Source organism: Garra rufa, chromosome 6, assembly GCF_049309525.1.
Source record: "Garra rufa chromosome 6, GarRuf1.0, whole genome shotgun sequence".
Classification (NCBI taxonomy): Eukaryota; Metazoa; Chordata; class Actinopteri; order Cypriniformes; family Cyprinidae; genus Garra; species Garra rufa.
In genome coordinates this window covers 49,342,028-49,365,420 of record NC_133366.1, presented here as the reverse complement: position 1 = coordinate 49,365,420, position 23,393 = coordinate 49,342,028, and the positions used below count along the sequence as shown (strand labels likewise).

General features: G+C 37.7%; 2 protein-coding genes across 3 annotated transcripts in view; one reads left to right on the top strand and one right to left on the bottom strand.

Annotated features, from left to right (window-relative positions):
• Positions 1-1,246: 1,246 nt before the first annotated feature.
• Positions 1,247-13,048, top strand: atic (5-aminoimidazole-4-carboxamide ribonucleotide formyltransferase/IMP cyclohydrolase). Its single transcript, XM_073842234.1, has 15 exons — positions 1,247-1,361; positions 1,876-2,002; positions 2,983-3,126; positions 3,566-3,654; positions 4,692-4,843; positions 5,939-6,095; positions 6,192-6,317; positions 6,417-6,524; positions 6,610-6,695; positions 6,812-6,901; positions 8,944-9,069; positions 9,219-9,311; positions 9,406-9,588; positions 11,309-11,464; positions 12,472-13,048. The coding sequence occupies exons 1-15, from the start codon at positions 1,346-1,348 to the stop codon at positions 12,589-12,591; spliced, it is 1,773 nt and encodes a 590-aa protein (XP_073698335.1). The 5' UTR covers positions 1,247-1,345; the 3' UTR covers positions 12,592-13,048.
• The window catches only part of fn1b (fibronectin 1b), a 27,266-nt gene continuing 16,921 nt past the window's right edge, over positions 13,049-23,393 (bottom strand). Inside the window, exons 20-46 of one of the 2 annotated variants that reach the window (XM_073842232.1) lie at positions 23,083-23,346; positions 22,901-22,995; positions 22,504-22,672; positions 22,238-22,324; positions 21,764-21,955; positions 20,707-20,985; positions 20,165-20,353; positions 19,985-20,074; positions 19,615-19,881; positions 19,415-19,531; positions 19,149-19,322; positions 18,720-18,875; positions 18,491-18,604; positions 18,031-18,330; positions 17,758-17,945; positions 17,578-17,665; positions 17,302-17,484; positions 17,039-17,128; positions 16,749-16,937; positions 16,560-16,649; positions 15,458-15,936; positions 15,233-15,371; positions 14,986-15,147; positions 14,602-14,727; positions 14,394-14,500; positions 14,198-14,287; positions 13,049-14,033 (exon numbers count right to left, since the gene is read on the bottom strand). In XM_073842232.1, the coding sequence (XP_073698333.1) occupies positions 13,956-14,033; positions 14,198-14,287; positions 14,394-14,500; positions 14,602-14,727; positions 14,986-15,147; positions 15,233-15,371; positions 15,458-15,936; positions 16,560-16,649; positions 16,749-16,937; positions 17,039-17,128; positions 17,302-17,484; positions 17,578-17,665; positions 17,758-17,945; positions 18,031-18,330; positions 18,491-18,604; positions 18,720-18,875; positions 19,149-19,322; positions 19,415-19,531; positions 19,615-19,881; positions 19,985-20,074; positions 20,165-20,353; positions 20,707-20,985; positions 21,764-21,955; positions 22,238-22,324; positions 22,504-22,672; positions 22,901-22,995; positions 23,083-23,346 (4,502 nt within the window). In that variant the 3' untranslated portion in view covers positions 13,049-13,955. The remainder of the gene's footprint in view (positions 14,034-14,197; positions 14,288-14,393; positions 14,501-14,601; positions 14,728-14,985; positions 15,148-15,232; positions 15,372-15,457; positions 15,937-16,559; positions 16,650-16,748; positions 16,938-17,038; positions 17,129-17,301; positions 17,485-17,577; positions 17,666-17,757; positions 17,946-18,030; positions 18,331-18,490; positions 18,605-18,719; positions 18,876-19,148; positions 19,323-19,414; positions 19,532-19,614; positions 19,882-19,984; positions 20,075-20,164; positions 20,354-20,706; positions 20,986-21,763; positions 21,956-22,237; positions 22,325-22,503; positions 22,673-22,900; positions 22,996-23,082; positions 23,347-23,393) is intronic. The other variant, XM_073842233.1, reaches the window with a different exon arrangement.

The following is a 23,393-nucleotide window of genomic DNA, read 5'->3' as shown; positions in this document are numbered from 1 at the left end:
CATTCAGATATTTGGAGTCATTATAGCCTATGTTACTGTAAAAGTGCTTGATGTTCATGGATTTTTGGCTCCATTTATTGAGATGAAATCATCATGTCAATCTCTCTGAACTGCTCATGCTCGGCTGGATCTCAAGAGGACATTCATTTGAAAGGAGGAGGACAAAACAGGGAGCCTGAATGCAAGGTGCGCTAGAGGCGCCATCTATTGGTGTGTTCAGGTAAACGTAAACATTGTCATTTCAACTAGTTAAAACTATGATTTTTCATGATTGATCTTTAAAAATGTACTCTTATGACTCTTTTTTGTCTAAAATGTAAAGATTTTTTTTTTTAGTTATCAAAGCTATTCCCCCTGGACCTCTGCAGCCACCTGACAATTTCCTTATAAATGGTAAAAATGTATTTGATAAAAAAATGTACTAACAATGATATAAGTCTTTAATGATAAAAAGAGAGCTATTTTATTGGAATTCCATCCAAATGTTGTATTTCAAACAAGTTAAGAGAAATTCTCCTGAAGATTTTACATAAAATATATCCAATCAATATGTTACTCTCTGAATTTATGGATATTGGAAAATAATGTTCTTTTTGTAACAGTTGTGAGGAGTTTTTATGTCATCTGAGTGTACAATCATTTTGGAAAGATTGTTTTTCTGCCTTTTTTTAGTTAAAATTAATCTGATGATAACACTGAATATGAAAGAAAGTATTTGTTATTTTGAGAATAATGATACAAATGTTCACAATTTTGAAAAATGTATCATCCTAAATGGCAAATTTTTCATTTATAAGTGTAGATTTTCAAAATCCCTCCTTTATACAAGGTTTTCTCCATACGAACGTACTTTTTTAATGAAGTCTCTTAAATGTGTGAAAAAATGTAAAAGCTATGTCAATTGTAAAGATAGAAAACTGTCAATATTTCGAATCTGTATTTGGCGTCTTTTTTTTTTTCTTTAACCATCTTTGGAGCTTCTGTTTTGATGCCTGTTTTTTTTTATGGAATAAAAACATGGCAAAAACAGAAGAAGAAAAAAAATAATTTTCATTCAATTTAAGCTAGACTGTAAAATATACTTCTATCATACACTTAACGTCTCCTTCTTTTGCGTTTCTGTATTTGTGTTTGATTACATTGCTTAACTGTATACTTAAAAGTTTGCTATGACAATTGTCTGTATGTGTTACGGTAAAGTGGGAGTGTCGTCTGACGTAAAACTACATTTCCCATCATGCATCTACGCGGATAAAACTATTGCATCCACGTGTTTTGATTAACATCGCGTGGTGCAAGAAACACTACAGCAGAAATCTCAGATTTACACTACTTTACTCACAGCATGGCATCTGAAATCGGTAATATTGTGTCTTTTTTTACCTTCTGCACACAAATCAAATACTTTAAGTCGTTTATTTTTGTTGGGTGATATAGCGCACAAAGAATTGACATTAATATAAAACTTTATAGTCAATATCAAGTTTAGAAAAGAGTTGGTGTTTGATTCTCATTCTGAAAACTGCTCTTATGTCTCTAGTAAACAATACTGAAAACACTACTAAAGTTACTACTAAGCTTTTTGACATTAACGTTACCGTGAAGATAATGGCTATGCCATAGTATTTGAATGCAATGCAATGTAATGTATTTGTTTATTGTACAGTTCCATAAAATCAAAGTGCTAATGTATTGCTATGAGTACCATAGAGTTTACTTTTTGAAATGGTGCTGCAAGAGTATTTAATGGCTTCAACATACTGATTCTATGGTTGTTTTACCTTGCTGGATTTGTGCAAAAGTGATGCAGTGCAGTTGAAGTAATTGAAATATGCAACTGTATTTTATGACTTTCTAATTAGTGATCTCTTTCAGCATTGCTGAGTGTTTCGGATAAAACCGGACTGGTGGAGTTTGCCAAGCGACTGGTATCAGTGGGTCTGTCACTAGTGGCATCAGGAGGCACCGCCAAAGCTCTCAGAGATGCTGGACTCTCTGTCAGGTCACATTTTTTACTGCATATCCTTCACATTTATTTATGGTTGTTCTGATTTATTTAAAACTGAAGAAGTACTACAGTGCCTTGCGAAATTATTCATACCCCTTCATTTTTTTTTTTCACATTTTGTTATGTTGCTGCCTTATGTTAAACTACTTTAAATTACTTTTTTCCCACATCAAACTACACTCCCTACTCCATAATGGCAAAGCAAAAAAATTGAAAAGATCCCGTTGCATAAGTATTCATACCCTTGTCTGGGACACTCGAAATTTAGCTCAGGAGCATTCATATTGCTTCTAGATGTTACTACACTTCGAGTGGAGTTAAACTCTGGCAAATTCATTTGAATGATTATGATTTAGAAAGGCACACACCTCTCAGAAAAGGTCTAACAGCTGAAAATGCATATCAGAGCACAAACCAAGTCCTGAGGTCAAGATAACTGCCTGTAGAGCTCAGTGACAGACTTGCGTTAAGGCAATGATCTAGGGAAGAGTTCAGAAAAAAAATCTGCGGCATTGAAGGTTCACAGAAGCATTATCCATAACAGAAGACGACTGGAACAACTAGGACTCTAGAAAATGTCTACCAGCCCCCATCCAAGCTGACAGAGCTTGAGAGGTGAAAAGGTGAGGCAGATAATTGCCAAATGCAGATGTGCAAAGCTTGTCAAATCATACCCAAAAAGACTTGAGGCTGTAAAGATGCTTCAACTGTGTACTGAGTTAAGGGTATGAATACTTATGCAACGTATTTCAGTGTCTTATTTTTAATAAATTTGTAAAATTTTCAAATCTGGTTTTTGCTTTGTCATTACGGTGTATGGAGTGTAAATTGATGTGGAGAAATACTAATTTAAAGCAGTTTAACACAATGCTGCAACAAAACAAAATGTGAAAAAAAAAATGAAGGCGTATGAATACTTTTGCAAGGCACTGTATGTCTTATATGTGTATTTTTCAATTTATTTTTCCATACAGGGATGTATCTGATCTCACTGGATTCCCTGAAATGCTTGGAGGAAGAGTCAAGACCCTTCATCCGGCTGTCCACGGTGGCATTTTGGCCAGACAAACAGCTTCTGATAAGGCTGATATGGAAAAGCTAGGGTTTAGTCTTGTCAGGTAATACTGTTCTCTGAACAAATCTATGTTACAGTGGAAATGCCATGGTACTTGTTTTGCAAGTTCTGCTTTATTGATTTTAAATTCAGGTCATGTTATTTCGTCATCATGTGACACCAGTACATATGCAATCAGGTTTAGTGGCGCTAACATGCTTTCCACTGGATTTTTTTTGTTAGAAGTCAAGACTCAGCATTGCTAATCTAATCACTGATAATTCAAATAGTGCTGCTGTGGTGTGACCAAATGTTTTCATCTTACTTACTGGCTCTCAGCCATTGAGAGAGAAGCTTGATTGGCTAACAGAGTCATATGATTACTTTAAACTATGTGTGGTAGTAAGTCATGTCATGCTAGACATATTTTTGTCAATTTTTGGCAGTAAATAATTTTTAAATGATTACATTAGTACTTAATATTTATGTGAATTTTTTTTAAGAGTGGCTGTGTGCAACCTTTACCCATTTGTCAAGACTGTTGCAACCCCCAATGTGACTGTTGAAGACGCTGTAGAGCAGATTGACATCGGTCAGTACACTGTTAAAGGTTCACAAGCTCTTGATTGAAAGCGTTTAGAATTGACTCCTTATTTAATGTTTGCCTTGTTTTTGTATGTTTAAGAAATGTGATGAATTTCTATAGAGAAATACTTTTATATGTGCTTTAGAGTGAAGATTCAAAGTGTAAGAGCAAACTAAATTAGGAAATTATGCAACTTGCAAAGCCAGTCTCACACAAGTCCGGGTTATATTTTTCTGTCAAAATCAAAAGAAAATATATTTTTCACAGAGTATTTTTTTTTATACAAATTAAGCACTTTTCTCCCCAAATTAATCTTCATTCTTGTCATTATTTAAAAAAAAAGAAGTGTTATTTCAGTATACTTTATCAGTAATTGAATAGCAAATGAGAGGCAGAATGTGTCGAAAAAAAATATATGTATATATATTGCTATGCATTTACATTTTGTATAATTATTTTTAGTAAAATTAAAGATTAAGAGCACTTTAATTTTTAATACATAAAATCAGTATAATTGCATAATAAAATAATAATGCATTGTTAACTTTGTTACACATAAAACATCTCAAATGTAATTAAATATGTATGTTAAAAAATAACATTTAACTGAACAAATAGTTTTTACCCAACAGGATACGAAAATGTACATTTTTATTTAGCTTTATTTTTATTTCAGTTTTAATTTTAGTAATATTTCAGTTAGTTGGCAAGGCAACATTTGTCATTTTCATTTCAGTTTAAGTTTTCCATCTAATATTTTAAGTCTTATTTCATTTAACAAACAGTTTAATAGTTTTAGTTAAAAACAACAACACTAGTTTGTGTTATTTTTTTTATTGTGTTTTATCTTGTATTTATTATTTGTATATTATTGAAGTTTGGAAAATATTTATTTTAATATTATTTCAACTCATTTTATAATATTTTTTAAAATAAAATAATGCAAAACGACAACAAAAATGTTTTGTTTTTGGATTGAAATATTACCCCATACGTTTTTGTCTTGACTAAAATTTCGCCATTAATCCCACAATCATATTTAGGTGGAGTTACTCTTCTTCGTGCGGCAGCTAAGAATCACGCCAGAGTCACTGTAGTCTGCGATCCGTCTGACTATAATGTTGTCGCCAAGGAAATGGAGTCCTCCGACAACCGTGATACTACAATGGAAACCCGCAAAACTCTTGCGCTCAAGGTAACCATGACAATCCTTTCTAAAAGGAGGTTTGATTAAGCTTTGACGAACCACTAACCTTTGTGCCCATCCAAAACTCTGTGAACCTCACCTGACATAATCCGAACCCACTCAACTCTGGAGGAGCATTTTCACCACTAATAATGTTTCAATAATCAGTTGAAATTTGCTTCCTGAACAAAAACGTACAGAGAATTTACTCACCCCTTTGTCATCCAAGATGTCTTTCTTCAGTTGTAATGAAAGCGTTTCAGGATTTCTCTTATATAGTGGACTTTAATGGTGCCCTAAAGTTTAAACTTTCAAAATGCAGTTTAAATGCAGCTTCAAAGGGCCAGCCGAGGAAGAAGGGTCTTAGCTAGCGAAACAAATTGCCAATTTATATACTTTTTAACCTCAAATGCTTGTCTTGTCTCGTCTCTGCAATGCAGATGCGTAGTCTGTGGAATCCGGGTCAATACAGTTAGGGTTTGTCAAAAAAATTCCTACATTGCTGTTTTAAGGGATTGTTTTGTTTTTGTTTTTTTGTAAAAGACATTTGATGATCTTTGCATGTTCATTTTGTAAACACTGGGGTCAGTACTTCTGCAGCAATGTAGGATGATTTTGAAGTTGGAGGAGAAAATGAGATGGGAGTTTGAGTTCAAGTTTTTTTTTTTTTGCTCGATAAGACCCCTCTTCCTCGACTGGGATCGTTTAGAGTCCTTTGAAGCTGCATTTAAACTGCATTTTGGAAGTTAAAACTTGGGGGCACCATAGAAGTCCATTGTATGGAGGGAAATCCTGAAATGTTTTCCTCAAGAGACTTTCTTTCTTCAGTCGATAAGAAATGTAAGACATCTTGAATGACAAGGGAGTGAGTAAATTATCTGTAAATTTTTGCTCTATAAGTGAGCAGCTACTGTAAAAAAAATGTATGAATTAAAAGTCTTACTGACCCTAAATGTTTAAAGGGTAGCGTAAAATTAAACAATATAAAATTTTAACTATATTTCTATTTTGATCAACAGTTAACAAGGACCCCAATTTAATTTTTCAAATGTGACTTTTGTTAACTTGGAATGTATGTGTGAATTTGTGTTTGTAATATTTTAGGCCTTCACACACACCGCTCAGTACGACGAGGCCATTTCTGATTACTTCAGACGTGAATACAGTCGAGGCGTTTCCCAGCTGCCCCTGCGGTACGGCATGAACCCCCATCAAGCACCTGCTCAGCTCTACACTTTACGCCCAGCACTTCCACTTACCGGTATATGGGATCGCAAATGCTAGTACCAGATCAATATTCAACAACAACAACAACCTAAAATATTAACATGCCTTTACATTTCTAACTGTGTCTCAGTGCTGAATGGATCTCCAGGCTTCATTAACCTGTGTGATACTCTGAACGCCTGGCAGCTGGTGAAAGAATTGAAGAAAGCTCTGGGGTTGCCAGCCGCCACTTCATTTAAACATGTCAGCCCTGCAGGTATGCAGATGCCAGCAAAGCCCACTTTTTTCTTTTAGAGTTTCAGAAGACAGCTTCGATGTTTTGTCGACAAACATTTGAGTCCACTTCACCTTTTAGGAGCTGCAGTTGGCGTCCCATTGAGTGAAGACGAGGCCAAGGTGTGTATGGTGAATGACATGCTCCAGGATCTCACTCCTCTTGCCACTGCATACGCCAGAGCCAGAGGTGAAACTTCTTTCCATGCATCTTCATTTTTTTTCACCTTAGTAATAAAGGTTAAAGCCTTAAAAAATGTGGGAAAATATTGTAGGTTCTGACAGGATGTCCTCCTTTGGAGACTTCATTGCCTTGTCTGACATCTGTGACGTTCCTACTGCAAAGATCATCTCCAGAGAGGTGTGTGATAGCTTTTTTTATTCATCACATCAGAGACTTCATGTTAGCCCCTAATTTAATCAATGCAGTTTGTACATTTTATACTAAACTAAATATATATATTGTCCAATTTTTAGGTGTCAGATGGTATCGTTGCTCCTGGTTATGATGAGGAAGCACTGCGAATTCTCTCTAAAAAGAAGAATGGAAACTATTGTGTCCTTAAGGTAAACCATGCTTGGCAATGGAATTGTTACTTGACTGAATTTGCTCTTCTGCTCGCCAAGCCTGCATTTATTTGATCTAAAATACAGCAAAAGCAGTAGTATTGTGAACTATTTGTACAATTTAAAATAACTGCTTTCTATTTGAATGTATTTTAAGATGTAATTTATTCCTGTGATCGAAGCTAAATTTTTAGCATCATTACTTCAGTCTTCAGTTTCATGAATCCTTCATGATCCTTCAGAAATCATTCCAATATGCTGATTAGCTGTTCAAGAAACATGTTTTATTATTATTATTATTCTCAATATTTAAAACAGTTGAGGACATTTTTTTCAGGATTCTTTGAATAGAAAGGTCCAAAGATCAGCATTTATCCTGGAATAAAAAGCCTTTGTAACATTATACACTATACCATTCAAACGCTTGGAGTCTATATCGTTTTTTTCAGGGGAGCGGGGAAATTAATACTTTTATATAACAAGGATGCTTTAAATCGATCAAAAAAAGATGGTAAAGACATTCATAATTAGGGGTGGGAAAAAAATCGATATTGCAATATATTGTTGTGCTCTCTGTCGCAATAAATAATCGATACACTAACGGCCAATATCGATATTTTATTACAACACAAAATGATTAATTTACCCGTCGTCAGTGTCACTGTCACTACCCAATATCTACCATTCTGTTTGCGGGGGGCGCTGTTCGAGTAAATAGGGGTAAGTGGCAGAAGCAGCGGCCAGTGAAGAACACAAGTTCTCTAACAACAACAGAGAAGAAGCGCAGAAAAAGAGAAGTGAGAAAAATGGCGGAAAATAACGAAAACCAAACAAAGACGCACCCGCTAGTTGAGCATGCTGATCAGTTACGCCTGTTTCACACATACTCCGTCTGCAGTGCGTATGCGTTGAGTATTTTTTTCCGCACCCATGTTAACGGATTAGAGCGTTCACACTGCACGCGGTTGCTGTCCGGCAGTACGTCCCAGAAGCGGTGTGCAAGTGCATTGAATAATACGTTGTTTATAAAACGTGTTCTGTGTGAAAGCAAAACGAGTCCGTGCTGCTTCTGCATCGCACACGGACTGCATACGCACTGCAGACGGAGTATGTGTGAAACAGACGTTAGTGTTCCTCAAGAAGAATATGCCTTGATGTGACCACTGTCCAGGTTAACATAAAGCACTTTACAGTAACTTACTACTGACGTTTCAGTATCACGGTTTACACATGTTAGTTAATGTTCATGTTGTTTTTTTAATGTTCAGGCACTTTTATCTGTCTAGCTGTACAGCGTTTACATTTAAGACCAGGAGGCAGTGAGTTATTATGCAAATGCATATTTCTTTGCACAGTGTTGAAAATGTTGGCATTAATAAATGCTTAAGATTTCCTTATTATGGGTATTTTTTTCTTTTTCAGTCACATATATCGTGATATATCGTTGATGAAATTTCTTCCAATATATTGAATATCGTAGATATCGCGAATCGTGATATTATCGATATCGTGGGCCACATATCGTCACAGAATTGAATCGTGAGTTACCTGTATCGTCCCACCCCTATTTATAATGTTACAAAATATTTCTATTTTAGATAAATGCTAAAATATATTCTTAAATTCTTCTCGGCTGTTTTCAACATAATAATGTTTTTTGGGCAGCAAATCAAAATATTAGAATGTTCTCTGAAGGAACGTGATTAGAGTAATGATGCTAAAATTCAGCTTTGAAATTAAAATATATTCAAATAGAAAACTGTTGTTTTAAATGGCAAAATATTTCAAAGCTGTACTGTTTTTGCTGTACTTTGGATCAAATAAATGCATGCTTGGAAAGCAGAAGACTTATTAAAAAAAAACTTTTTTTTTTAATTAATTAATAGAAAGTTTAAAAGAACAGAATTTTATTCATATTTTTCAGGAAAAAAATTCTTGCTGGCCCCAAACTTTTAAACTGTACTTCATAGGCTGCTCAAAAGCCCATGTGCTTCAACATCGCTCTAAGCATTCATAATGTGCTGTATGTCCTATTCATTTAGATGGATCCTGAGTATGAACCTGATGAAGAGGAGGTGAGGGTGCTGTTTGGTTTGCATCTCAAACAGAAGAGGAACGGAGCTGTTATTGATAAAGAGCTCTTCAGCAACATTGTGTCTAAGGGCAAGGTGAGAATCATCATTACTGTTATGTTTGAAGTTCTGATTTTAATCAGTGTTTTCCAATGTGTAACTTATTTTGTGTTGATATGTAAAAATAAATGTAGTTTTAACCGATTGAGTTAATTTTTTTTTTTTTTTTTTTTTAATCATGAAAGCTCTCTGAGAGTGCCTTGCGAGACCTCATTGTAGCCTCTATTGCTGTGAAGTACACTCAGTCCAACTCAGTGTGTTATGCAAAGGATGGCCAGGTAACCAAAAACTTTAATTACAAAAAGTTTTAATGTAATTTAATTGCTAAAACAAAAACGTATCGAATTAATATGTGATGTGTATGTTTATTAGGTGATTGGCATTGGAGCTGGGCAACAGTCTCGTATCCACTGCACTCGGCTGGCGGGAGACAAGGCTGATAACTGGTGGCTCAGGCACCATCCACGAGTGCTCAGTATGAAGTTTCGCAGTGGAGTGAAGCGTGCAGAGATGGCTAATGCCATTGATCAGTATGTCAGCGGAACAATTGGAGAGGTATTGTGTCCAGAATGTGGTTATTTGTGCAAGAGGGATGTATTGGCCAGCCTAGTTAACTTGGTGAATATTTGGCTTGGAGAATATTTTTGAGATCTACATCGGCTAAAAAACATACTTGCTACAGTACTTTTAGTGAATAATCCACATTTTCTGTTTTTAAATCATTTTTTTAAAATCAAGTTTTCAAAACAGACACTGCAGGTGAATGGGGTAAAACAATTAACTAATAGTTATGGCCTTACTTACCCAGTTAATTTATTACACTGATTATTGCAAACTTTTTTTGTCTTACAAGTTTTCTAAAATGTTAGGTTTAAATATGCAAATGAGGCATTATTTAATGAAATATGCACTAGTACAGAAATCTAAACACTGAATTAGGTCAGTTTCAAAATTCTTTATATATATATATATATATATATATATATATTGGAGTCAAGTGTTTTTACAGAGGGGATATTGGGTATCCCATATTGTCACTCCATAATTCTGAAAAAAAAAAAAACATTTTGGGGGGAATAAAATGTATAAAATCAAGCAAATAATAATGAACAAATCCCTCTGTAAAAACCTTCAGAATATAGGCAGGAATAAAAATGTAGAAGAAACTAATGTACAGAAAAAACTAATTTTGAGAAAACGGACTTTAAAATATGTATTGTAATTGGAATCTATTGATACAAATGGATAAAGTGCTATAAAAGAATTGCTTAACAGTGTCTTTTGGGTGTTTTCTTTCCACTAGTCTGAAAAAACACTATGAAACACCAAAAAGCCCAAAATCTCAAACTTGACAGGTGCATAAAGTGTTTTTGCCTGCAGTGTCTCCTCTTAAAATTGGTGTTATTTTGTGATATTTGGATCATTAAAGTATAATATTTTGGGTGAATCTCATGAAAACCTGTTAAAAAATGTCTGACTCATTTCATCTCAAAATCCAAATGAAATGTAAAGATGAATTTGAGTGGAAAATGTGCTTAACTGTAAAAATGTCACAATGTTTTATTTAATGTAATGCTGTGAGTGATGTAATGGCAATAAATAAAATTCAATATAATTATTATTAATATTAATCAAATAATTAACACCTTCAGTCAAGTCTTAGATTTGTTTGAAGTAATCACTTTCAGAATAAGAATTTCCTGATAATTTACTCACCCCAATGTTATCCCAGATGTTCATGTCTCTCTTTCTTCAGTTGCAAAGAAATTTATTTATTTATTTTTTGAGGAAAACATTCCAGGATTTTTCTTCATATAGTGGCCTTCTATGGTTGCCAACTTGCAGACTGAAGCAGCTTCAAAGGGCTCTATGTGATCCCAGCCAAGAAATACGGGTCTTATCTAGCCAAACAATCTGTCATTTTCTAAAAAAGCATTTTTGGTTAAAGTATATACTACTTTTTTTTTTTTTCTTTTTTTTTTGGTAAGAAAATGGCCCATCCTTTTGTTTGATAAGAACCTTATTCCTCAATTGGGAACCCATTGAAGCCGCAATTTAGACCCGTTGGCCACTATAGAAGTCCACTATATGGAGAAAAGTCCTGAAATGGTTACCTCAAAAAAGACATGAACATCTGAGTAATAATCAGGACAGTTTTATTCTGAAACTGAACTTCATCAAAATCTTGGAATTTTTTTAAGCCCTGTATTATTTCTGTAAATTGTTGGGCTGTAGAGTATTTCCTAATGATATTGAATATTTATTTGCACATCAGGGTCCAGATATGGATGTCTGGAAGGGTCTGTTTGAGGAGGTTCCTGAGACTCTGTCAGAGGTTGAGAAGAAGAACTGGATCAGTTCTCTGCAGGCTGTGGCCCTCAGTTCTGATGCTTTCTTCCCTTTCCGGGACAATGTTGATCGTGCCAAACGGGTAAACACCCTCTCCTAGTGTTACCAAGCTTAAGCATGTTTCATGCACTCATTTACCTCATTAAATTTGCTTGTTGCTATATTATATATTTCTTATGTGTCTTAAAGAATTAGCTCACTTCTAAAACTAAAATTTACAGATATTTACAGTGTACTCACCCCTTTGTCATCCAAGATGTTCATGTCTTTCTTTCTTCAGTCGTAAAGAAATTGTTTTTTGAAAAAAAAAAAAAAAAATGAGGATTTCTCGCCATATAATGGATACTGTAGGTGTGGTGCCCCCAAGTTTGAACTTGCAACATGCAGCTTCAAAGGCTCTAAATGATCCCAGCCAAGGAAGAAGGGTCTTATCTAGCGAAACTATTTATTTATTTATTTATTTATTTATTTAAAAAAAAAAATTAACAATTGATATTTTTAAACCTCAAATGCTCATCTTGTCTCGTCTCTGTGATAAACATAAGTAGTCTGTGAGATCTGGGTCAATACAATTAGGGTATGTCGAAAAACTCTTATCTTGTTTTCGTCTTCAAATTTAAAATCATCCTACAAAGCTGTTTTACCTTTTTTGTAAAGGCATTTGGTCTTCTCTGTATCTATGTAGGGCGATTTTAAGGTTTGGGGAAGAAAACGAGATGGGAATTTTATTCTCTATTGACCCGGATCTCACAGACTATGCATTGCAGAGACAAGACAAGCATTAGAGGTTAAAGTATATAAATTGTCAGTTTGTTTAGAAAATAGGGACCGTTTAGAGGCTTTTGAAGCTGCATTTAACCTGCATTTTGAAGTTCAACCTTGGGGGCACCATACGTATCCATTATATGGAGAGAAATCCTGAAATGTTTTCCTCAAACATAATTTATTCACGACTGAAGAAAGACATGAACATCTTGCATGACAAGGGGGGTGAGTACATTATCTGTACATTTTTGTTCTGAAAGTGAATCCTTTAAGAAAAATGGTGCTTAAAAGTGACTCTGATTTTCTGTCTTTGTATGGTTTTAGAGCGGTGTGGAGTATATTGCTGCCCCCTCTGGCTCTACTGCAGACGAGGTGGTCATTAACGCCTGCAATGAGCTTGGTATTACCCTGGTGCACACCAAGATCCGTCTCTTCCATCATTGAAAAGCATTACAAAACCTTCAGTTAAAATCATATCCAGCTAGTTTCACTTTTACGAAAGTTTAGGGTTTCTTTCTTTAGATGCACGTTTTACTGTAATTGCAAGTTGCTGTCCATATTTCATAACATAGCCTGTCCAATTTAACAATAACTCAGTAGTTTAACTTTTGTGGAATTTTGTGAAGTTCCTCTATACTCAAATCCTAAAGCCAAGAGCGAAGTGATATTTTGTTGCTGAACGACTAGGAACATTCTTATTACGTCGGTAATTTAGAACTGATAAGCTCAGAATAAGACAATCCACTTCTATTCATTTTACGTATTTGCATAACTTCTGCCATTCTGTCCTGCTATGTGAAAGATTTGCAATGTGAAATTGCCTCCATACACTTCCTGATACATTCCATTGTGCTGCTGTTAGTGTCCATGAGCATTACAAAATAAAAACAAAAATAACATATTTTGTCATAGATTCCATCAAGGGTTTATTGGTATTTGTTGACATGTTTTTGCAAGCTTTGTTTACTTTAGAACCTGGTTCCAAAAGAGTTTAGAGTGACATTTTATTAAATACAATATCATAAGTCTTGCAATATATCACAAAATCGATTCAACATGTAGTTAAAACTGGTATAGACAGTAGAACAATAACAATCAAATATAACATTTCTATACAATCCAAACACTTCTGAAAGAAGGGGATAAATAGTCAAAGAATTTAGAAAATTAAAATTTGTATTAGTCTTTAAACAGTGTTGACTAAATAATCAATGAAAAGAAAAAAAAAATATAAAAGACAATTGAGACTTGATTTTTGGTACTTCAGTGTACCCCCAGTGGTGCTCTAGCATTCTTATAAAACAGTGCTTATTTTTACTACTTTGTCTCAAATTTGCCCTTACGTCAATTAATAAAGACTGAAATCCTGTGACAATAATGGTGTCGTTTTTTAAAAAAAAGTAATTGATTAGAAAGCTGTGTATTAAAAAATATAAGTCTCTTCACGTATTAACAGGGAAAGTGAACTTTCCCGTTTTAGTTTTGCTATTAACATGTAGACTGCAATAAGAAATATCTTTAATATTGCAAAACATTTTTAAATTGATGCATAAAACTGGTAAAAAAAAAAATTTAAAGCCATTCAAATTCCTCAACCAATCAAAGGATGTGAATAAATGCAGCTGTTGCTATGGCATCACAACAGCTGCTGTAAAGCAGCAGCTGGACGGCAGTGGAGATGTAACAAACAGGGTAGTTTTAAGGCAGTATGTAATTAGTATGTTCTCATATCACGTCACATCTTTATTAAATGCCCCGAATGAAAGGATGCATAAAGAGGGCATGGTGGAATTTGGCCAGAAACTATTTTAGATTCGGGATTTGGCATTGGCCACAGCATCTGCAAGAAGGTCAGGTCGGAGACATTCGATGGGGCACTGAATGTTCTAGAGGAACAAAAAGGAATGTGTTATATTATGAAAAGCAGAAATATGTATCTGCATGCATTAAAATAAATATGAAATCTATCAATACATTGTCAATGCACATTTACCAAAAATATACATTTATGCCATTTGAAATGATTGCATACTTGAAGGTCTATACTCACCACCTTGTGGCCATTGTTTAAACGAACAGGCTTTACCAGGTCAGAGCTTATCTCAGCACCAGGCCTTCTGCAGTTCTCACAGCGCCAGCCCTAAGGAATACGCAATTCAAATTTTAGTTCAAACATTTAAAAAAAAAACATCTATTCTAACTTTTGAAATTTTCTTTCTATATTTTGACATAAATTCTGGTCTTACCTGCTGTCCTCCATAGCATGTGCAAGTGCAGATGGCTCCCAAGTATTCCTTCTGCCACTGATTTCCAACCTGGTACATCTTTCCATCATCATAACATATGGAATCATCTACAAGGAAATGGAAGAAATTTAACTCCACTGATTTAAAATCTCTGATTCACTGATTGGAAGAAACTTGACTATACAGTGTCTTAGGAAAAAGCACTTACGTGGTTCACACTTGAACTCTCCTTTGCCATTGCCCAAGCAAGAGCAGCTCATCAAGTGACCATTTTCTGCCTTTCGCTCCCACTTTTCACCAATGCGGTAGTTGTTTCCATTGTCGTGACACCATTCTGTGTAAAAAGTGGTATTTAGAGTAAATATACTTAAACAGGATTGTCTACAGCTGGAGTGCCCAAACGTGGTCCTGGAGGAACGATATCTTTGCCTGTTGGAAAATTTCTAGTATGCCTAGTTTGATTAGCTGGTTCAGGTGTGTAATTGAGGTTGGAGCTAAACTCTGCAGGACAGTGGCCCTCTAGGACCAAGTTTGGGCGACTCTGGTCTACAGAATAAAATTGACCATTTGATCTCCATTTGAAGTTACTCACTTGAAGAGTCACATCTGAAATGTCCACTTCCCAAGCCAAGACATTTGCACCAGAGTTTAAAGCCAGTCTCAGACATACGCTCCCACTCCTCTCCGACATTATGGTAAGTGGATGTGAAGGTGTCATAACATGAGTCATCGCTAGATGAACCATCTCCTGAAGCTGTATGGGAACAGAATAAAGAAACATTAGGACAAGCATCATAAGCATGTGCATTTTTGAAACTTCAAGTTCACTGATCCTTGACCTGTGTTTCCAGCGGTGACCATTTCCTCCAAAACTTTGTGTTTGAGGGCTCCCTTTAAGGCCTCCACAATGACATTATAAGAGGCACCAGAGGTAAGACCCATCAGGGTGGCGCTTGTGGATGTTCCTGGGATGCGCATCTGCAAAACAACAAAGGAAGGAAGTTTCGGGACCTTTTTTTTGCGTTCCATCTAAAATTTTCTGTGAATCCCTCTTAGGTCCTTACCTGGAACATCTTCTCTTCTGGATGGGTTACGGGGTGACAGGACACCAGATAAGCAGAACTCTGCTGGTAGGGCTGCCATGAGATGCTGGTCTGGGTTTGGGCCTCCTGTGGTCTTCCAGTCCTATCTTCTGGCAAACCAAAAGGATTGCCACTGCCGGGCCTCTCACTAACCTGAACAACTTTAGGCACACGACGTCCATCAGGTCCAGCGTTGGGGATGTAGACTAGGGTCTCCCCAACTTGAGGCACGTAAGGCTGGGGTCGGGGTTGGTTAGGTTTAGGGACTGACTGACGATGATGAGGCTCGTAGCCTCTCTTGGGTTGACCGGGCTGATTATTGTATTCTCTGTACTCCACGTGCTGGCCATGCGCATCAGGCGATTCATGCCCAGTGGGACCCACTGCATGAACTCTGTTGTCAGGCTCAGGCACATCAAGCTTGTCTGGGCCACCTTGGCGTGGCAGATCTGAGGTCAGCTCTAGCGGGAAAGAAGTGTTAAAAAGCAAAGCAGCAGGTAAGGAGGCAGCCACAGTTGCATCTGCCAGCCAGTAAGGCGCTAAAAAATCAGTCAAGTAACGACAGTACTTGATATCATTTTAAAGGGATGTTGGTCCAAGAATTGCCTCAAAAATCACCAATGTTTTACAAGTAAACATCGAGGATGATGTGCATCAAGTTTGGATATGGTGCAAGATTCAGTCCAAGAATATACTCAGAATGAAAACATTGGTGAAAGTCTGGACCAGCCCTTTAAACACCTATTAAAGGTTTTGTTAATAATAGTCAAATGAGTGAACACTTAGTTTGAATTAATTAAACAATGTAGTGCTCAGCTAGCAGTCCAGTCAGCTTGGTGCATCAATTAAGCAACAATAAATGCATTTTACCGCCATTTTGCAATTTGGTTCTGAGTGAATTTTATAATTAAAACGCTAAGCATGCTTGCAATTGCAGGCTAGCTTGTACCGTTCAGCAACAAAGCATAAGGGAATACACCTTATGTCTCAATATAAGCATTAACTTTCTATATTTACATTGATCAACTTATCAGATGCTTTTATCCAAAGAGAAATTTATGTTTTTATTTGAGCAAATACTTACGAGTTGTGGCCGTGCCAACCAGTGGTGTACTTCTCTGGTTATTCACTAAGGCAACAACCTTTATTGTGTATGTTGTGCCTGGTTTGAGACCTGTTATGAAAGTATTGCAATATGGTCACACAGTGCATTAGAAATTTTGCCTAATTTACCAACATCTATATATACCACATCAGGTATTTTGGGTCTTACCAGTGATGGTGGCGTAGTTCTGGCGAGCATTAGGGTGTGGTGTAAGCTCACGAGCTGAACCACCTGATTCTTCATAAGTGACGTAATATCCTGTAATGTGTGTTGGAGGAGCTTGCCAAGTGAAGGACATAGAATTGGGGCTCAGCGAGGTGAACTGGAGGCTAGTTGGAGGGTGAACAGCTGGCCGAGCTGAGGCGATATAGGACAAAAATAAAGTTTAAGGTCATACTGGGAAATTTGAATCAGCTGATTTTTAGGCTTAATGCACTCTTTTGTTTGCTTAGTTGTACCTGTGGTTACAGTCATTGTGAAAGGAGGGCTCCGAGTATTTCCATTTAGTGTGTACATGTTGACCACATACATGGTGGCTGGCTGCAAACCTGAGGCATGGAATAAATTTATTTTAATAAACAGCAATACTCCCAGCATGGTTTAAAAAAACCTGCTTATTCAGACCAAGCAGGATGCAACATTTACAATAAAGTACCATGGTTACCCCATAGATTTTATGAATGCCTATAAGGTGTTATTTATGTACTGTACAGTAACTTACCAGTGACAGTGTAGGTACGGGTGTCATCAGGAATAGTCTGCCTGAAGGTGGGGGAGTCTCCAGTTTTGGGTGTTGCTTCAACAAGGAAACCTGTCATTGGCTCATTATTGACAACACGCCATGTGAGAGTGAATGAAGTGTCTTTCACGTCAGTGATACGAACTCGGCGAGGTGGGGTTATATCTGTGGAGTCAATGAGATTATAGTTTGGATTTAATACAGGGAAATTAGTAAAGATCCCTCTGCTGCAATGCAATATATGGGTAACCCACGTACTGTCAGCAGTGGTGCATTCTCCAGTGAGTGGAGAACTTTTTTCTAAACCTCTCAGTGCGTAGACATGAACTTCATAATCGGTGGCCACCTGGAAGTAAACAACAGATGTGATTTAACTTTTCTACTTGTGCCTACAAAGATTAAATGTATTTGTAAATTTCAAGAAGGTAGACCTATTACCATGAGCCCAGGGACTAAGACTTGTGTGGAGTCTGGTGCAACATTCATTTCTTTGGGTAGGGAAAAACGATTCTTCGGTGAAACCACCACACGATAGCCTGAAAGTCTGGCATTGGGTGCCTCCCATGCCACAACAAAAGAAGATGGACTAATGTCGCGGAACTCTACATCGGTGGGAGCAGGAACAGCTGGGAAAGGTAAAGGGACAAGAATCAGGAGAAGGACTTTAACTGACTAGCTTGACAAGCTAAGTTGAATTCAGAGAGGTCATACTAGTGGGCTGAGACTCCTCATAGGTAGTTTGCTGAACGCCCTCAAGAGTACGGACTGGGTTACGTCCTTTCATGGGAATGACTTTAATGTTGTACATGGTTCCTGGGCTTAGATCTTGGAGAACCACACTGTTATCACGACCACTTGGGGCTGGTTGATACTCCCTTTCTCCCTCCTCTGGACTAGAGTACAGAACCCTGTAGGAGGTCACTCCTGGAACCCGTGGAGCATTCCAAGTCACAAGCATGGAGGTGGAGCCCACCTCAGAGAAGGTCAGATCTCTTGGACGCTGCAAATTTGCTAGAGAGTTGGAAGAGATTTAACTGTTAACTGGAAGGCTGCTGGCAATATACTCCAATCATTGACCTCTTGAGCAAGTCCTTAAATCCAAGTTGTTCCAGTGGGACAACATGATGATTTCAAAAGTTAGGTAGGTTAAAAAAATCTAAAAACCACTAACTTGTTTTAGCTTTCTGGGCCACTGGGGTGCTCTCTCCATCTTGGCTGAGAGCAATCACATTAATTGTATATTCCACTGTGGGCACCAAGCCACGGATGGTCATTTCTGTGCGTTCTGCAAAGGAAGAAACAAAATAGTTATTACATTAAGTCTAAGCACTGAACCAGTTCTTCCAAATGAACTTCAAGATTATGTGTAGTAATAAAAAGGTAAAGGGCAGAAGTCTTACCAGGGCCAACCAGTTCAGAGAATGTAGGACCTTGCCCACCCTTGGGTGTCCCTGTTACTCTGTAACCTGTGATGGGACCTCTAGCTGGACTCCAGCGGACAGTCAAGGCATTGTCTTGGATATCAGTAACATCTAAATCTGATGGGGATGGAACACCTGAGAAGAAATTCTTGGTAAGCTAATGGTCAGACACTTTAACACTGAGGTCAATAAACTTGGTCCTGGAGGTACAGTGTCATGCAGAGTTTAGCTCCAACTTGCCTCAACACACCTGCTTGGAAGTTTCAAGTATACCTAGTAAGACCTTGATTAGCTGGTTCAGGTGTGTTTAATTATGGTTGGAGCTGATCTTCACAGGACACCAGCCCTCCAGGACTGAGTCTGGTGACTTCTGTAATAGATAAAAATGTGTTACGCATGAGTCCTTACTTCCACCGGCAGTCCTGTGTGTGATGATGACTGGTGTGCTGGAGGCTGGGCTGTCCCCTCTGCCTGTCACAGCATATAAGGTGATGGTGTATTCGGTGTCTGGGAGCAGGCCCTGGATGGTGGCAGTGGATTGTGTTCCTGGAACAGTGAACTCTCGGGGAGCATTTCTTTCACCTAGGAGTTAATGAGAAGGATTCAACTTCATTTACAAGTTCAAGTGAACTTGTAGCAATGGAACACAACTAGACAAAAACACTTTATCATACCTGTTTGTCCATGTGTGATCTTGTAGTAGCGTACAGTGACTGCTGGGGCATCCCAAGAAATGGTGATGCTACTGCGAGTGGAGGACGTCACGGTCAGGTCAGTGGGAGCATCAGAGACTACAAGAAGAAAGAAGAGTTGCATCACTATACCTCACAAAGATGACTAAATAAGATAACTCTTTAATTTTTTGTAACCTCACCAGTTGCTTGAGTTCCAGTAAGTGGTAAACTCTCTTTATTGCCACTGACAGCATAAATGTAGACAGTGTACTCAGTCTCGGGGGCCAGGTTCACCAGTGTGAAGTAATTTCTTGTCGGGGGAAGTCTCTCATCTTTTGCACGCCCACCACTGGTTGGTTGAAAGCGTAGGCGGTAACCTGTAATGACGGCACGTGGAGCCATCCAGTGCACGGTAAATGAGTTGGTGGAGACATCAGAGAAGTCCAGATTTGTTGGGGAGTCCAATGCTATGTGGATGATGGGAACAAAATCAAATGGTGGAACTGACAGAATAGAACAGACAGTGGTAAGAAAACAATTGAACACCAATTCTTATATCCAAATACGTACTTGTTTTCTGTTTACCAGTTACGGGTTCGCTCTCAGTGTTATCATAGACGCACACTACTTTTACCAGATACTCTGTATTTGGCAGCAAGTCTGAATCAAGAAAAATCAATGTGTTTAGACTATTAGACACACATGGGTGAAATAAAGAACTTTAAATGAAAGCATCACTAAAACCCTTACTCTCAAGGTTGAAGTTATCGATGGTACTTCCTACATTGACTTCCTGAGTGTCATCATCATTTCTTGTGGGATGGTAGCGTATGACAAAGCGGCTAATATCAGATGGCTGAACAGAAGGGGGAGTCCATGACACACGCATGCTGTCTGAGCCCACCTCACCAAAATTCAGGTTTTTGGGAGCAGGAACAGCTAAACAAGAGGAGATTGAGAGGAAATTAATTGAAATGTTTATCAGCTTAAAATTAATAGCTAAGAAACCTTTTCTTATCAACATGCAACAGGAAGACAATAAATACAGACAATATGATACCCGAACTGAAAATTTCACCTAGAAATGCATCAATATACTGATGTAAGCAGATGATTGATTCAAAAAGCTGCACTGAGTTTGGTTAGGCTATCCGACAAGGCAGTAGTGAAATGAAGAGGCTTGAGCGAATGATGTTTGAGGGATGATTTATGTCCATATTCTCCAATCCTTTGCCTCTTCTTTTACCCCCGCCCTCTGAAATGTAATAAGGAACCTATGTAGGATAATTCACCATTTTTTGTTTGCTGTGTGATCAACGAGGGCACACTCTCCGCCTCATCTGTAATGGTGGACACACTGATGTCATAATTGATGCCTGGCTCCAGTCCACGAATGGTATAATAGCTGACGGAGGAGTTCACCACGTCCTCCAAAATAGGAAAATTCTTGTCGGCTGTAACAACCCTGATATGGTATCCAGAAACTGCCGGGTAATTTACTGGGGTCCACCTTATTCCGATTGTGGTGTCAGTGAAATCAACAAAGCTGAGATCACCCACCTTCGGCACATCTTTAATCGGTTTATAAAGTTGCATTTATGGGAAAAGGAGAGAGAAGACAAGACACACAGAAGCCATGAAAATTACTAATTAGGACAAGCAGCAAATTACTGTTCTCATGCCATCAGTGCTAATAATCATCAGAAGACATGCACACAAAAACATAAATTAAACAGGGTTTTGATTTGATTAGTCAGTATAAAAAAGAGAGAAAGTATCAAGCTCCAACTATTAAATTCAACAGATTTCTTTCAACCATTTAAAATCAATAGTGAAACAGCCATGCTTGTTGAGAATTACACAATTATTTTTATGATGCACAATCAGATTAAACACCAGAAACTTCATGGAAAGAAGAAATGACTGGATTTGATTAAAAGTTAATATTCCAATATATTAAATGCAACTGTCTATGTAAATCTTTGCAGGGTGCACATGATGCATCTAAAAGGATCAGTAGCATCAAAAAGCAGGATTATGAGGTGTATTAGATATAGCTTGAAGATTGAGACTGAGGACTGGGCTTAAAACCGGAGCCCTATGAGCTGTCAGCCACAAGTTATCACCACTAGACATGTTGAATTCACTTTTGATGTTTCAAAAGCATACTTATGATCAACAGTCTATAATTTAGATATGCTTTAAAAAAGCAATTGACATTTTTGTTGGCTGGGTGTCTTTTCTAAGTCTGCATAATCAGGTGATTCTCTGGATCAGTCCTGGTGGTTATGATCCAGCAGAGCATGGCTTGAACTTACCTTCTTTTGTTGACTATAGAAAGGGTCTTACCTTGTGTAATGGTGGTTGAGACAGGCTCACTCTCCAGGTGGTTTTTAATGGTGTAGACGCTGACGTTGTATTCAACGCCAGGACTGAGGTTCTCAAGGGTACATGCGGTTTCATGCCCTCGAACAAACTCTTCTAGAGTATTTCCACGCTGCCCGTTGGTTGGTGTGCATGTCACTCTGTAGCCAGTGATATCTGAGAGGATAAATGAGATATTGCAAGTATAAAAAATCTAAATGGACACTCACAAAATAGTACTGCGACAGTAATATGGTTGAAAGATGTAATACCATGAATAAACAGGGAGAAATAAACAGTGGGAGAAAAAAGAGATAATGACTATCATGAGCTGAAATGAACCTGAATTTTGGAAACGGTCAGATAAACACACAGCCTACACAAATAACCAAGGTCCACCAGCATGCTTCAAAGAAATGGTGAACAAGGATAAAGAGTGGGTGTGCAGTCAATATTTACCTGGACTTTTGGTGCTGCTCCATTTGACATTAAGTTCACCGGTGACAGGGTTAGAAACCACATTCAGGTCAGTTGGTGGGGATAGAGCTAATACGACCGAGCAAAGAGGAATGAAATCCAACATTAGAAAATATATGTAACCATATTACAGGCTAGAAGTCTCTACATCTTTCAGCAGAGATCTACCAGACCTCTATAGTTCTAAAACCTTTAAATCTTTCAGACAATGTCAAATTTACTTGAATTAGACTGAATCAGTAACTTACATGTCACAACTTTGTTTGTGATAGGTTTGCCATGTTTCCGGCCATTTAACAAGGGTTGCAAGCTGTAGGTATACTCCAATCCTGGAGTCAGTCCAGAAATGTAAATAGTGCCATCTCCAGAGGTCACATCTCTGGGAGCTTCACCACCTTGGCTGGGCTTCACGGACATCTGAGAAAAGGAAACATGTTCATAAGTCATGGAGTCTATTTTTGGATAGTACATAGGCAACCTGGACTTGCTTGTACTCATATAAAACCTTAACTTTTTGTTCAGCAGATATTGGAAACACTTAAAGAAAGGTGATTTCCATAACTCCTGAGAACAATATGCAAAATCTATAGTGTGCAATCCAATGTATAATTTGCAACCAACAAATTGTAAATACAGTGTTTATACCTTGTAGCTGTATCGTGGAAGTGGGATCCAGGTAACAATGATGGCTGTATCGGTGACATCTGTGGTGAATCGAGGAGCATTACCTGTTGGCTGAGCTGAAGAAAAAAATAAAAAAAATGGAGGGAGGGTCAAAATAGGCACCTTGAAGAAACCTCAGAAGAAAGGTTAGAAGGGTTACACACATGTTCTGAAGGCATCAGTGACTCCCTCGCTGAGCGTGTTTCCTTGCTCTGAGTGTAGCGTGACCATGTACTCTGTGTCGGGCTGAAGATCAGTGACTTTGTATTGAGACTCGTGGCCGGGAATCCTCAGCTGTTTGGGGCTGGAGCCTCCCATGCTGATGAAGAGACGATAATTGGTGACTTGAGCTCTGGGTGCAGACCAGATGACCAGAGCGCTGTCATCAGTGATATCAGTAAACCGCATGTCGGTAGGGGCATCAGGCTCTGAGAAGGAAATGTAGAGATATAAACGTAACTATAAACCGATTCAG

Bases quoted from the DNA above. Each gene is read 5' to 3' on its own strand.
- atic (XM_073842234.1), top strand. The intron at 3,655-4,691 runs GTCAGTACACTG...AATCATATTTAG, and splicing joins TGTAGAGCAGATTGACATCG to GTGGAGTTACTCTTCTTCGT. The intron at 6,696-6,811 runs GTGTGTGATAGC...TCCAATTTTTAG, and splicing joins CAAAGATCATCTCCAGAGAG to GTGTCAGATGGTATCGTTGC.